General features: G+C 39.4%; 1 protein-coding gene across 1 annotated transcript; it reads right to left on the bottom strand.

The window, feature by feature from the left end:
* Positions 1 to 10,118: 10,118 nt before the first annotated feature.
* On the bottom strand, positions 10,119 to 11,389 carry LOC121219355 (uncharacterized). The gene is made up of 3 exons (XM_041097372.1): positions 11,075 to 11,389; positions 10,690 to 10,914; positions 10,119 to 10,345 (listed from the first exon to the last, which is right to left on the bottom strand). Exons 1-3 carry the CDS (start codon positions 11,113 to 11,115, stop codon positions 10,213 to 10,215), a joined length of 399 nt encoding a protein of 132 aa, XP_040953306.1. The 5' UTR covers positions 11,116 to 11,389; the 3' UTR covers positions 10,119 to 10,212.
* Between the last annotated feature and the right edge of the window lie 1,094 nt (positions 11,390 to 12,483).

Here is a 12,483-nt window from a genome sequence, read left to right as displayed (position 1 = left end):
TCAATGGGAAAAGAAATTTCAGGATACTCGGACTCGAGAAGTCGCCTTGGGAAAGAGTCTACTAGTTTGCCAAGACGAGAAGACGGAGTTGAAGGTCCGGATAACTGAACTAGAAAGATCGCTTCACCAGTACTGTAATCATAATGCTACGGTTGAATTAAGGGCGAGCTTAGACAAAATTGAAGAATTAAAAGGACAAATAGGAGGGCTAGAGAATGCATTGCAAAATAGTGAAATCCGGATAGAGCTTCTGGAAGAAAATAATGAGCAGTGGCAAAGACAATTCCGTCGGTCTCAAGAGCAGATTAGAGAAAGAGATTATATTATGGGAGAGGCGGTGGCTCAAGTGCGCGAAGTAGCTGATCATCTGCAAACCCTGGCGGTTCAGGCTGATCTATTAAGTTTGAAATATGAGTCAGAGTCGGACAGGGGCCGAGAATTAGCTTGGCTTCTTAGAAAGGTTAAGGCTTTGAGTGTAAGGGCAAAGCCATATATGTAGTCTATTTTATGTAAAGAAACTCTTTATCTAGTAAAGTTTTCTAATGAAGTTGAATTAGAATCAGTGCCTCTTTTTCTTTGCATTCTTTTCATGCATTGCATCACATCATATGCATTAATGACCATTTAAAAAAAAACCTAATCGAATAAAATCATTTCAGTTAACCTGGAAAACCAACAAAGTTACGGCACCCGAGCTAAGGCAAAAATTATGGACCAAAGGTTGGAGAAGCTAGAGCGACTTCAAAAAGAAATGCAAGACCAGTTGCAGGCGCAAATGAAAGAGCAAATGGAAAAGATTCAGCGTGACATGGTGCAAAAGATGGAGGAGTCCCAAAATGATCTGGTGGCTAAGATGACGCAATTATTGAAGGGAGTAGATAAGGGTAAAGGTCCTGTGATTGTTAGTGAAGAAGAAAACAATGGTGAACCACTTTATCCTCCAGGTTTCACGCCTCCGCATGCGCAAGTACAGACTGAGCTGCATCCGCGGAGACCCTCTGTGTCGGTTAGGCCCCAGCAGTTCCAAGGCGATGCTTCAATCCCAAGGAATTTTCAACCCGGAGCGGGCTTTAATCCCGGTGATAGCCCGAATAATATTGCTGTCCCAGATCTTGATGAGATGGTTGAAAAGGACAAGGCGAAGGAGGAATTTCCAAAACAATTTGAGGAGAAATGGAAATGGATAGAAGAAAAGTTTAGGGCAATAGAAAGCATCGAAAGCTATGGAATAGATGCAAAGGATCTGAGCTTGGTTCCGGACTTGGTGCTCCCTTACAAATTTAAGATGCCGGAATTCGAGAAATACAACGGGACTAGTTGCCCAGGATCCCATATTACTATGTTTTGTAGAAGAATGACGGGGCATATTAATAATGATCAATTATTAATACACTGCTTTCAGGAAAGTCTTACGGGAGCGGCGTCAAAGTGGTACAATCAGCTGAGCCGAGCTAAAATTGCTACTTGGAGGGATTTAGCACAGGCTTTCCTGAGACAATACAATCATGTCTCAGAAATGATGCCTGACAGGATAACTCTGCAAAATTTAGAGAAGAAATCAAACGAAAGCTTCAGACAATATGGCAGAGGTGGCGAGAGGTGGCGGTTCAGGTGCAACCACCACTTTTGGAAAAAGAGATGACGACGCTTTTTATTAATACTTTGAAAGCCCCGTTCATCACTCACATGTTGGGAAGCGCTTCAAAAAACTTCTCGGATATAATCATGAATGGTGAAATGATTGAGCATGCCATTAAAAGTGGAAAAATAGATGGAGGAGAAAATAATAGGAGGGCACCCCGAGGAAAAGAGAAAATGAAGTGAATAATGTGAATGCTTATGGTAGGTCAATTACCGTGAATCAACCAAAGAAAGTGGTTGCTAATCAACAGGGATCATCAAGACAAGAGTCGGGAGCTAGGCAAATTACTGAAAAGCCCCAATTCACGCCAATCCCGATGTCATACAAGGAGTTGTATCAGACTTTATTCGATGCACATGTTGTTGCTCCTCGTTACTTGAGTCCTCTACAACCCCCGTATCCAAAATGGTATGATACGAACGCGCAATGTGATTATCATGCGGGAATTTCTGGGCACTCGATAGAAAATTGTACTGCCTTCAAGAAGGTAGTAGAAGGACTTATCAATTTAGGTGTTGTCAAACTTGACGACTCACCTAACGCAAAGAATCCGTTACCTAATCACGCAGATAAGGGGGTGAATATGGTTAGCGAAGGTACGGGAGAAGAAGTCAAGACTGACATTGCTGAAGTAAAAACTCCATTGAAACGGGTCTGGAAAGAAATGGCGAAAAGAGGGTTGGTTATTTCAGATTCTGAGGAAGGGCATGAGATGGGAAATTATTGTGAATTTCACCATAAAACAGGGCATGAAATCCAAGAATGTGAAGGATTCAAGGCTTTGGTTCAAAGCATGATGGATAACAAGGAGATGAGGTTTTATGAAGATGCGAAAGAAATGAGGAGCATATGCGCGACAGAGTTGGGAACAAAGGCTCCAAAAATAAATCATCCTGTGGTCATTATCTCACGCCCTAAGGGTAATGAGGTTAGGGCTCAGGTAACACCGAAAATTGTAATCCAGAAACCATCAAATTTCTTTTATAGGGATAACAAAATGGTGCCGTGGAATTACGGGTGTAATGTGACCATTTTGGGAAAAGAAGCAGAAAGAAACCAGGAAATAGGTTCTTACACGCGCAATGGAAAAAGACATGACGCTCAAGCAGAGTCGTCCAGGGAAGAGAATTGGAAGAAAGAACAGAGGAAAGGGAAAGCAGTAGAAGTTGAGCCATTGGTAAATGAACCAATAAAAGAAGAGGAGGCAAAGAGTTTTTGAAGTTTTTGAAACACAGTGAATACAGTGTTGTAGAGCAACTGCACAAACAGCCAGCCCGCATTTCTGTATTACTTTACTCCTAAACTCAGAAGTACATCGGAATGCACTTTTAAAGGTGCTAAACGAAACATATGTGGCTGACGATATTTCGGTAAACAAGCTGGATCGGTTGATCAACAATATTGGTGCTGACAATTTTATCTTCTTCAATGATGATGAAATACCATCCGGAGGAAGAGGTTCTACTAAAGCCCTGCATGTTACTGTCCGATGCAAAGGGTACACACTCCCGGGGGCCTTGGTTGATAATGGATCTGCACTAAATGTATTGCCTTTGTCCACTCTTAGTCGATTACCAATAGACAGTTCGCACATGAGAGCATGCCAGAGCATAGTAAGGGCATTTGATGGAACAAAAAAGGAGGTTATGGGGAGAATTGAGGTACCATTAAGGATTGGCCCAGTCGCTTATGAGGTGGATTTCTTGGTAATGGATATTAAACCTTCCTACAACTGTCTATTGGGGAGACGTGGATACACTCAGCAGGGGCAGTACCTTCATCATTACATCAGAAGGTGAAGTTGGTATCGGAGGATCGGTTGGTAACGATAGATGCAGAGGAGGATATTATCGCAATGATGACTAGCGATGCACCTTATGTGGACATCAACGATGAGGCACTAGAATGTTCTTTTCGGTCGTTAGAATTTGTGAACGCGATGTTTATTGCGGAGGGAAATAGAATTCCAGTACCGAAAATATCCAGGACCACTGAGATGGGATTGCGATTGATGGTAGGAAGAGGAGCCTTACCCGGGAAAGGATTGGGAAAATATCTTCAGGGGAGGATTGAGGCACCAATGCCAAGGAAAAGTTTGATAGATTTGGTTTAGGGTACAAGCCAGACATGAAGCAGAAAAAGAAAGAAGTAGAGAAGAGACAAGAGAAAAGAAGGGCGCGTTTGAATGGACATGAAGCTAAGTGTGAGCCTTTAACCTTTCCCCACATATCTGCATCTTTTGTGTCGGGAGGATTTATTCATTCTGAATGTGGAGTGTCCGGTAGCGGCATGGGAAGAATGTTGGAAAATGTTTATACCAACGCCATAGAAGCAACGGAAAGGAGGGCCTTGTTGGAGATCTGCCCTTATGAGCCTGGAAGCGAGCTAAACAATTGGACTGCTGAAGAAATCCCTGTAGTCTTTAGGGCTTATTCAGAGTAATGCTCAAAACATTCCTGTTGTTTGTTGGCCTAGAAACGATATGAAATCTTTTGTGAAATAGGCATTGGGCCTAAGTATCATTATTTTAATGAAATACGTGTCTACGTTCATCTCGATCAGTCACTTTTTTTTCCTTTTATATTTTCCATTTGATTGATTGTCTTACAAATAATTCTTTCATTTGTAATTCTTTTGCACAAACATATTCATAAATTTATATATTCTTGGTATATTCTTTGATATGCCCTCATAGGTCTTCAGATATCAATGACATGAGTGACGCTGCCTCAAACGCGGAGCCTATTTTTGAGCAAGAAGTGTGTTTAGAGGGATCCCACGACTTTGAAAATGACGAAGATTATGATGCATCTCCGGACTTGTTAAGAATGGTGGAACAAGAGGATAAGCATATCCTACCTCATAGGGAATCATTAGAAATAGTGAGCCTAGAGGATGGAAAGGAGGTGAAAATTGGAACTGAAATCACCGCAAAGACAAGGCAAGACCTCATTAATTTGCTCCGAGAGTTCAAAGATGTTTTCGCGTGGTCGTACCAAGATATGCCTGGGCTAAGTACTAACATTGTGGTGCATCGTCTGCCCATAAAGGAGGATTGTAAACCCGTTAACAGAAGCTCAGGAGAATGAGACCTGACATTGTGTTGAAAATAAGAGAAGAAGTCAAAAGACAATTCGACGCTGGATTCTTACAAGAAGTCAAGTATTCGGATTGGGTAGCCAACATCGTCCCTGTTCCCAAAAAAGATGGAAAGGTACGAATGTGTGTGGATTATAGGGATTTGAACAAGGCTAGTCCAAAGGACAACTTTCCACTGCCTCACATTGATACTTTGGTAGATAACACGGCGGGCTTTCATTGTTTTCTTTCATGGATGGTTTCTCTGGATACAATCAAATAAAGATGCATCCTGGGGACATGAGGAAAACCACATTCATTACCTTATGGGGAACATTCTGTTACAAGGTAATGCCCTTCGGATTGAAGAATGCGGGAGCAACATATCAAAGAGCTATGGTGACTTTGTTTCACGACATGATGCACAAGGAGATCGAAGTCTATGTTGACGATATGATCGCGAAGTCTAGAACGGAAGAAGAGCATGTTCAGGTCTTGAAAAGGTTATTTTTGAGATTAAAGAAATTTCAGCTCAAGCTTAACCCGGCCAAATGCACGTTTGGAGCCAGATCAGGGAAGTTATTAGGCTTCATAGTTAGTAAAAAGGGGATCGAGGTTGACCCAGACAAAGTAAAGGCAATACGAGATTTACCTCCCCCGCGCACTCAGAAGGAGGTTCGAGGCTTCCTAGGGAGGCTGAATTACATTGCTCGGTTCATCTCACAACTGACAGAGAAATGTGATCCAGTATTCCGGCTCTTAAAGAAACATAATCCGGGTGAATGGGATGAAGAGTGTCAGAGGGCTTTCGATAAGATAAAGCAGTACTTGGCTAATACTCCAGTCTTATCACCTCCAAGTCCAGATAGGCCATTGATATTGTATCTAACAGTGTTGGAGAATTCCATGGGATGTGTATTGGGCCAACATGATGAGACGGGAAAGAAAGAAAGGGCAATATACTATCTCAGTAAAAATTTACCGATTGCGAAATGAGGTACTCATCAATTGAGAAGTTGTGTTGTGTTCTAATCTGGGCAACCCGACGACTGAGGCAGTATATGTTGTATCATACGACTTGGCTGATTTCAAAGTTAGATCCTTTAAAGTATATGATGGAATCGACTGCTTTGAACGGGAGAATGGCTAGATGGCAGATCTTGCTTCAGAATTTGATATAGTATATGTCAGTCAGAAGGCCATAAAGGAAGTGCAATAGCCGATTTCCTAGCTAGTAGAGCCTTGGAGGACTATGAATCTTTGAATTCGATTTTCCAAACGAGGACTTGATGCATGTGGCGAATACTGAAGAAAATCCTCAAATGGATCACGTATGGAAGTTAAATTTGATGGAGCTTCAAATGCTACGGGTAATGGAGTTGGGGCAGTTTTGGTATCCCCAAGTGGAGATCATTATCCTGTTGCTAGCAAGTTGGACTTCGATTGTACAAATAACATGGCAGAATATGAAGCATGTATTATGGGCATTCGTGCAGCCATTGAACGGAACATTAAAGTACTGAGAGTATACGGGGATTCAGCGTTGGTGATATACCAACTCAAAGGGGAGTGGGAGATAGAGATCCTAAGCTAATCGGTTATAGAAAACTAGTTCTTGAATTGGCTGAGGAGTTTGACGATATTACCTTCTATTACCTCCCACGAGAGGAAAACCAAATGGCTGATGCATTAGCTACTCTAGCTTCGATGATTCAGGTGAATAGACTTGAGGCAATGAGGCCTATTCAGATGAGTATCTCTGAGACCCCGACTAATTGCTGCAATATTGAGGAGGAGGGAAAAGATGATTGTCCTTGGTATCAGAGTATCCTACAATATGTGAAGAATCGGGAATACCCTGATCAAGCGACAGAGAATGACAAAAGAACTCTGGAAAGATAGCCATTGAATATGTCTTAGATGGAGAAGTGTTATATAAAAAAAGGAAGGATCAAGTACTGTTAAGATGTGTGGATGCTGTGGAAGCCAAGAAAATTTTGGAAGAAGTCCATGAGGGTATTTGTGGGACGCACGCCAGTGGTTTCACGATGGCCAGACAGATCATGAGATTTGGGTACTATTGGCCCACCATGGAAGGAGATTGTATTGATCATGCCAGGAAGTGCCACAAATGCCAAATTTACGGAGACAAAATACACGCGCCTCCTTCACCTCTTCACGTCATGACCTCTCCTTGGCCGTTTTCCATGTGGGGTATGGATGTTATTGGGCCAATATCACCAAAGGCTTCTAATGGGCATCGCTTCATCTTCGTAGTAATTGATTACTTTACTAAGTGGGTGGAGGCTGCTTCATATGCAAATGTCACGAAAGCAGTAGTCAGCAAATTCTTGAAGAAGGAAATCATTTGTCGATATGGAATGCCTGAGAGGATCATATCCGACAATGCGATGAACTTGAATAATAGCACAATAGCTGAAGTTTGTAGCAAATTTAAAATTAAGCATCATAACTCATCGCCTTATCGTCCCAAAATGAATGGTGCAGTGGAGGTGGCCAATAAAAACATTAAAAGGATTGTGGGGAAAATGACTGAAACCTACAAGGATTGGCATGAGAAATTATCATTTGCTCTCCTTGCCTATCGAACATCTGTTAGAACTTCTACTGGGGCAACGCCTTTTTCTCTGGTTTATGGAATGGAGGCAGTATTACCCATTGAAGTTGAAATCCCTTCTCTACGGGTGTTATCTGAGTTACAGTTGGATAAAGCCGATTGGATCCAATCTCGGTACGATCAGTTGAACCTAATAGAGGAAAAGAGGCTAAGAGCTATTCACCATGGGCAAATGTACCAGAAACGAATGATGCGAGCCTATAATAAAAAGGTTCGCCCCCGAGAATTTCGTGAAGGGGACTTGGTACTAAAAAAGATTCTTCCTATGCAAAAAGATTTTAGAGGAAAATGGATGCCAAATTGGGAAGGCCCTTATGTTGTAAAGAAGGCCTTTTCTGGTGGAGCTTTGATCCTATGCGAGATGGATGGCAAAAGTTTACCAAATCCTGTAAACGCAGACTCCGTCAAGAAATACTTCACTTGAAAGAAAGGGGAACCAAAGTGAAAACCCGTGAAGGGCGCTTTGCTTCCTAAAAAAAAAAAACTTTGGGGAGGCTAAGGTGAAAACCCGTAAAAGGCACTTTGAGACCAAAGAGGGCTTGAGTCGAAAACCCGGAAAAGGTGACTCAAGTACTGGGCAGGATTGGAACATCAGGATTTGAGCGGATCAAATTTTGATCGGGGGCATATGATTATCTTGCTTTACTTGAACCAAGAAGAAAGGATATGCAACGTCTTGAAACATGGACAGAGTATTGCAGATCTCCTGAACACATGTCAAACTCAGAAGGGTCTTCGGAAAGTTTGTAGAGAAACTCAAGCTACGATAACTGGGGCACCTAGTTCTTATGTGTATTCTTGAAAATACATTCTTTTATTTTCTTTCTTTCTTCCTTTCTTTTTGTGAAAACGCACATTCTCAATCCACTTCTTTGTTAACCTTCTTTCGCCATCTTTGATGTTTTATTCGAGTTATGATCAGAACTAGCTTTATTCTTATCCATTGTTATGATCTTTTTGCAAGCATGTTGCATAGGAATAATGATTAACGAACTAATAAAACTTTCAGGAAAGAAGTTTTGCACATTACTTTGGAAAATTTCTAAATAATATAGGGACCTGAAACATGACTATTGTTTAGAAAATACCAAGTTTAAAGGGTGAAATATCTAAGAAGGAAGAGTCTAAGTTAAAGACTATCCTTTCAGATTTTGTTGTCTAAACATTGATTGAACAAAATGACAAGCTGTCGTGTTACAAAGCTTAAATGAACAAGCAAGCAATGATCATCAGGCAATAGGAAGAGGTTACCTCGGAGAAGAGAGCCTTCACTTGCGCATAAGACTTTGGTACGACACCTTGAGAATGGTGTAGGAAACCAGAACGGTTCAGATCCTATATCCCCGAATTGTGATAAAAGAGGACAGAGGAAAAGCCACATATTTCTACCCTTAGATTACTGTGAGAGAATGATGGTACAAATTTTGGCGTCCCAGTGGATATAACTTTGAGGTTTACAATGGGGACAGTGTGGCTAAATGTTTCTTCAGAAAAGTCAGTCAAGCGAGAAGGCGTTGAAGCACGTCAGTCACAAAGCCTTAGTAAACTTCGAGTAATGACAACCTAAGCGAGATCATTCTCGGAAAAATAAAATTCCGCATTCATGCAAACCCATTCACATATGTCTAGTTAGGAGCATTTGTTTCATTTTGATCATGTCATCCTAATCATTAGGCATAATTAGGTTTATTATACAGGTCTTATCTCCCTGAGATTACAGTGGAGTAGACGAAGAATTTCAGATCTTATCTCCCTGAGGTTACAGTGGAGCAGATTGAAGCCAGATCTTATCTCTCTGAGATTACAGCGGAGTAGATTGAAGTAATCTATCTCTCTGAAGTTACAGTGGAGGATTAAATAAGATCTTATCTCTCTGAAGTTACAGTAGAGTAGATCACATCAGATTGAAGCCAGAGATCTTATCTCCCTGAGGTTACAGTGGAGCAGATTGAAGCCAGAGATCTTATCTCTCTGAGATTACAGCGGAGTAGATTGAAGCTAGTAATCCTATCTCTCTGAAGTTACAGTGGAGCGGATTAAAATAAAGGATCTTATCTCTCTGAAGTTACAGTAGAGTAGATCACATCAGATTGAAGCCAGAGATCTTATCTCCCTGAGGTTACAGTGGAGCAGATTGAAGCCAGAGATCTTATCTCTCTGAGATTACAGCGGAGTAGATTGAAGCTAGTAATCCTATCTCTCTGAAGTTACAGTGGAGCGGATTAAAATAAAGGATCTTATCTCTCTGAAGTTACAGTAGAGTAGATCACATCAGATTGAAGCCAGAGATCTTATCTCCCTGAGATTACAGTGGAACAGACCGAAAATTTCAGATCTTATCTCCCTGAGATTACAATGGAGCAGATTGAAGATAGTAATCTTATCTCCCTGAGATTACAGCGGAGTAGATTGAAGATAGTAATCCTATCTGCCTGAGATTACAATGGAGTGGATTAAAATAAAGGATCTTATCTCTCTGAAGTTACAGTAGAGTAAATCACATCAGATTGAAGCCAGAGATCTTATCTCCCTGATGTTGCAGTGGAACACACTGAAAACATAAATTTCGTTCCCTTGCGAAGAAGATTAAAGCTACAAATCAGATCTTCCTGAAGTACAGTAGAGTGGATCGAAGCAACAAGGCACAGTGGACGGAATGAGGCTACCTGAAGAAGAGAAGTGTCAAAAAAAGTCAAGACTCGGCAAGACCGGGCAAAATTGGCCCTTTTGATGTCTTTGCTCTATTCTCGTTACACGAAAATGAGCAAAGAGGGGCAGCTGTAAAAGTCCATTTTTGCCCGGGCCCATACCAACAAAATAACCCAAATAATAAAACCCAAAACCTAAAATCAACCTAGCCCAACATCCAAGCCCAATCCCAAAACCCTAGACTCCCACTTGCCTCTTCCCATTCTCCCATGTTGTCTGCCACCAGCACCACTCCCACTCTCCCATGCTGTCTGCCACCACCATGCCTTTTGCCGCACCTGCAAACAAGCAAAGGAAAAGGACAAAAAATGGAGCAATAAACATTAACAGAATATTGTATTTTTGGCTATAAAAGCCACAAGCAAAATCGGACCAGGGGGGAAAAAAAGAGAAACAAAAAAAGGAGGGGGGGCTTTTGTAACAAAAAAGAGAAGATTCGGCTTTTGAAAAAATTGAAAGAAATAAAAAAGGGGGCTTTAGAAGGTGATTCACCTTGTTTTTTTTCGTTTTCTTTATTTTCGTTCTATTTCGGTTTTTCTATAGTATTTTTTCTCTTTTTTATTATCATTCAATCAACACACATATATATAAGATAAAAAAATAAAAGTAAAAAGGAGTTTACCTGCTTCCGGCGGCGGTGGAAAGAGGAAGAACCGAAAGGTCTCTTTCGATTTTGGCCCTTTTCACCGGGATTTCGGCTTTTCTAACCCCAGATCTGGACTCTATTCGCAAAAAGGAGAAAAAGGGAGCTTTTTTTGGTTTTCCGGCAACCGCGAACGGCGGCGTCGTCGCCGGCGTCCGGCGACCGGTGCGGTGGTCGATGGCCGGCAAAGGGGGCTCTTCCTCTCTTTTTACGGACACAAGAACAATAAAAACATAAACTTTGAATCGGAGAAGTAATTTTCGTTTCTTTATTTTTGTGTGTTTTTACATCTAGTTTGATTTCTTTTTATTTCTTTCTACTTACGAAAATAAAAACAAAAGAAATAAGGAGAGGAGAAACTCACCGGAGTTGGCCGTGACCGTGCCGCCGGGGTTTTTCTTCCATCGTCGGCCGTCGGTCTTGGTGGCGTGGTGGCACTCAAGGTGTTAAGAAACTCAAGTGTTGGGTGTTTGAAAAAAATGGTGGTTTGAAAGAAGGCAGAGCCTTTTTCCTCTAGCAAATTCAAAAAGTGAAAGAATAAAAATATAAAACATTTTTGGTCTTTTTTTCAATCATGAACGGCACATTAGTGGGGAATCTTGCACATGCTTGTCCTTAATGGGTAATTTATGCATTTAGTCCCTCCATCTTGCGTTGAAATGCAATCAAACCTTTTATTTTTTTCGATTTGGGCCGCGAGTTTTGTTTCTGTTTCAATCAGGTCCTTTGACCATGTATGGTCCTTTGCGCTGAAACATTGCACTCTAGGACTAGGGAATATTTCTCTTTTCAGTCCTTCCCTTTTCGCGCGCCTCACATTTTAATCCTTTACTCTATTTTATTTTTGATTTCAGCCCTGAGATTTCGTTTCCGTTTTGATTTAGTCCTATTATTATTATTATTATTATTATTACCTATTTGTTTATATTTATTTTATTTAAATTTTCGGCACATATATACATATACATGCGTATATTTTTGTGATATACATACATTGTTTTTATAACATATATACTTATATAGTTTATATATTTTACAACTTATGTACATATCTATATATCTATATATATATTTTCATTTTCCTAAATATATACATATTTATATATAATCTTTATAGTTTAAAATATACTTTTTTTATAAATCCGTATATACACACATATTACTATTAATTTATATACATACATATCCTTTTATTTTATAAGTATATATATTTTTATATGCACGTACATACATATTTTTGTATATCTTAATTTACATAAATATATATATACATTTTCAATATATTTTTTTACATGTATCAAAATTAACGTATTTATTCGTATACATACGTATATTTTCATTATTTTTAAACTTTAATTTGTACATACATACTTTCTTTTATTTTTCAACATATATATATACTTACTTTTATATGTATTTTATTATTTTCATATTCCATAGTTTTATACACCCATATATATGTACATATTTTTATATATACACATTTATCGTTTCTTTTATATATTAAAATATACTTTATACATTTTGTTAATTTATATATATACATATTTTAGTTTATGTCTATATATATCTTTTATATTTAATTGTATTTGTTACTTATTTATTTCATTTTCGTTATTATTTTGAATGAATGTTTTAATTTATTTGTTTATATATATTGTTATTTTATATGATTGTAGGTATGACTTCTATTTATTTTATATTGTTGCTATTGCTCGTATTATTTTTTATTTTTATGTGTATTATGATTTTATCACGTATAACAACAATGTA

The sequence above is a fragment of the Gossypium hirsutum genome, chromosome D07, assembly GCF_007990345.1.
Source record: "Gossypium hirsutum isolate 1008001.06 chromosome D07, Gossypium_hirsutum_v2.1, whole genome shotgun sequence".
NCBI classification, from domain to species: Eukaryota; Viridiplantae; Streptophyta; class Magnoliopsida; order Malvales; family Malvaceae; genus Gossypium; species Gossypium hirsutum.
This window is presented reverse-complemented; position numbering and strand designations above follow the sequence as displayed.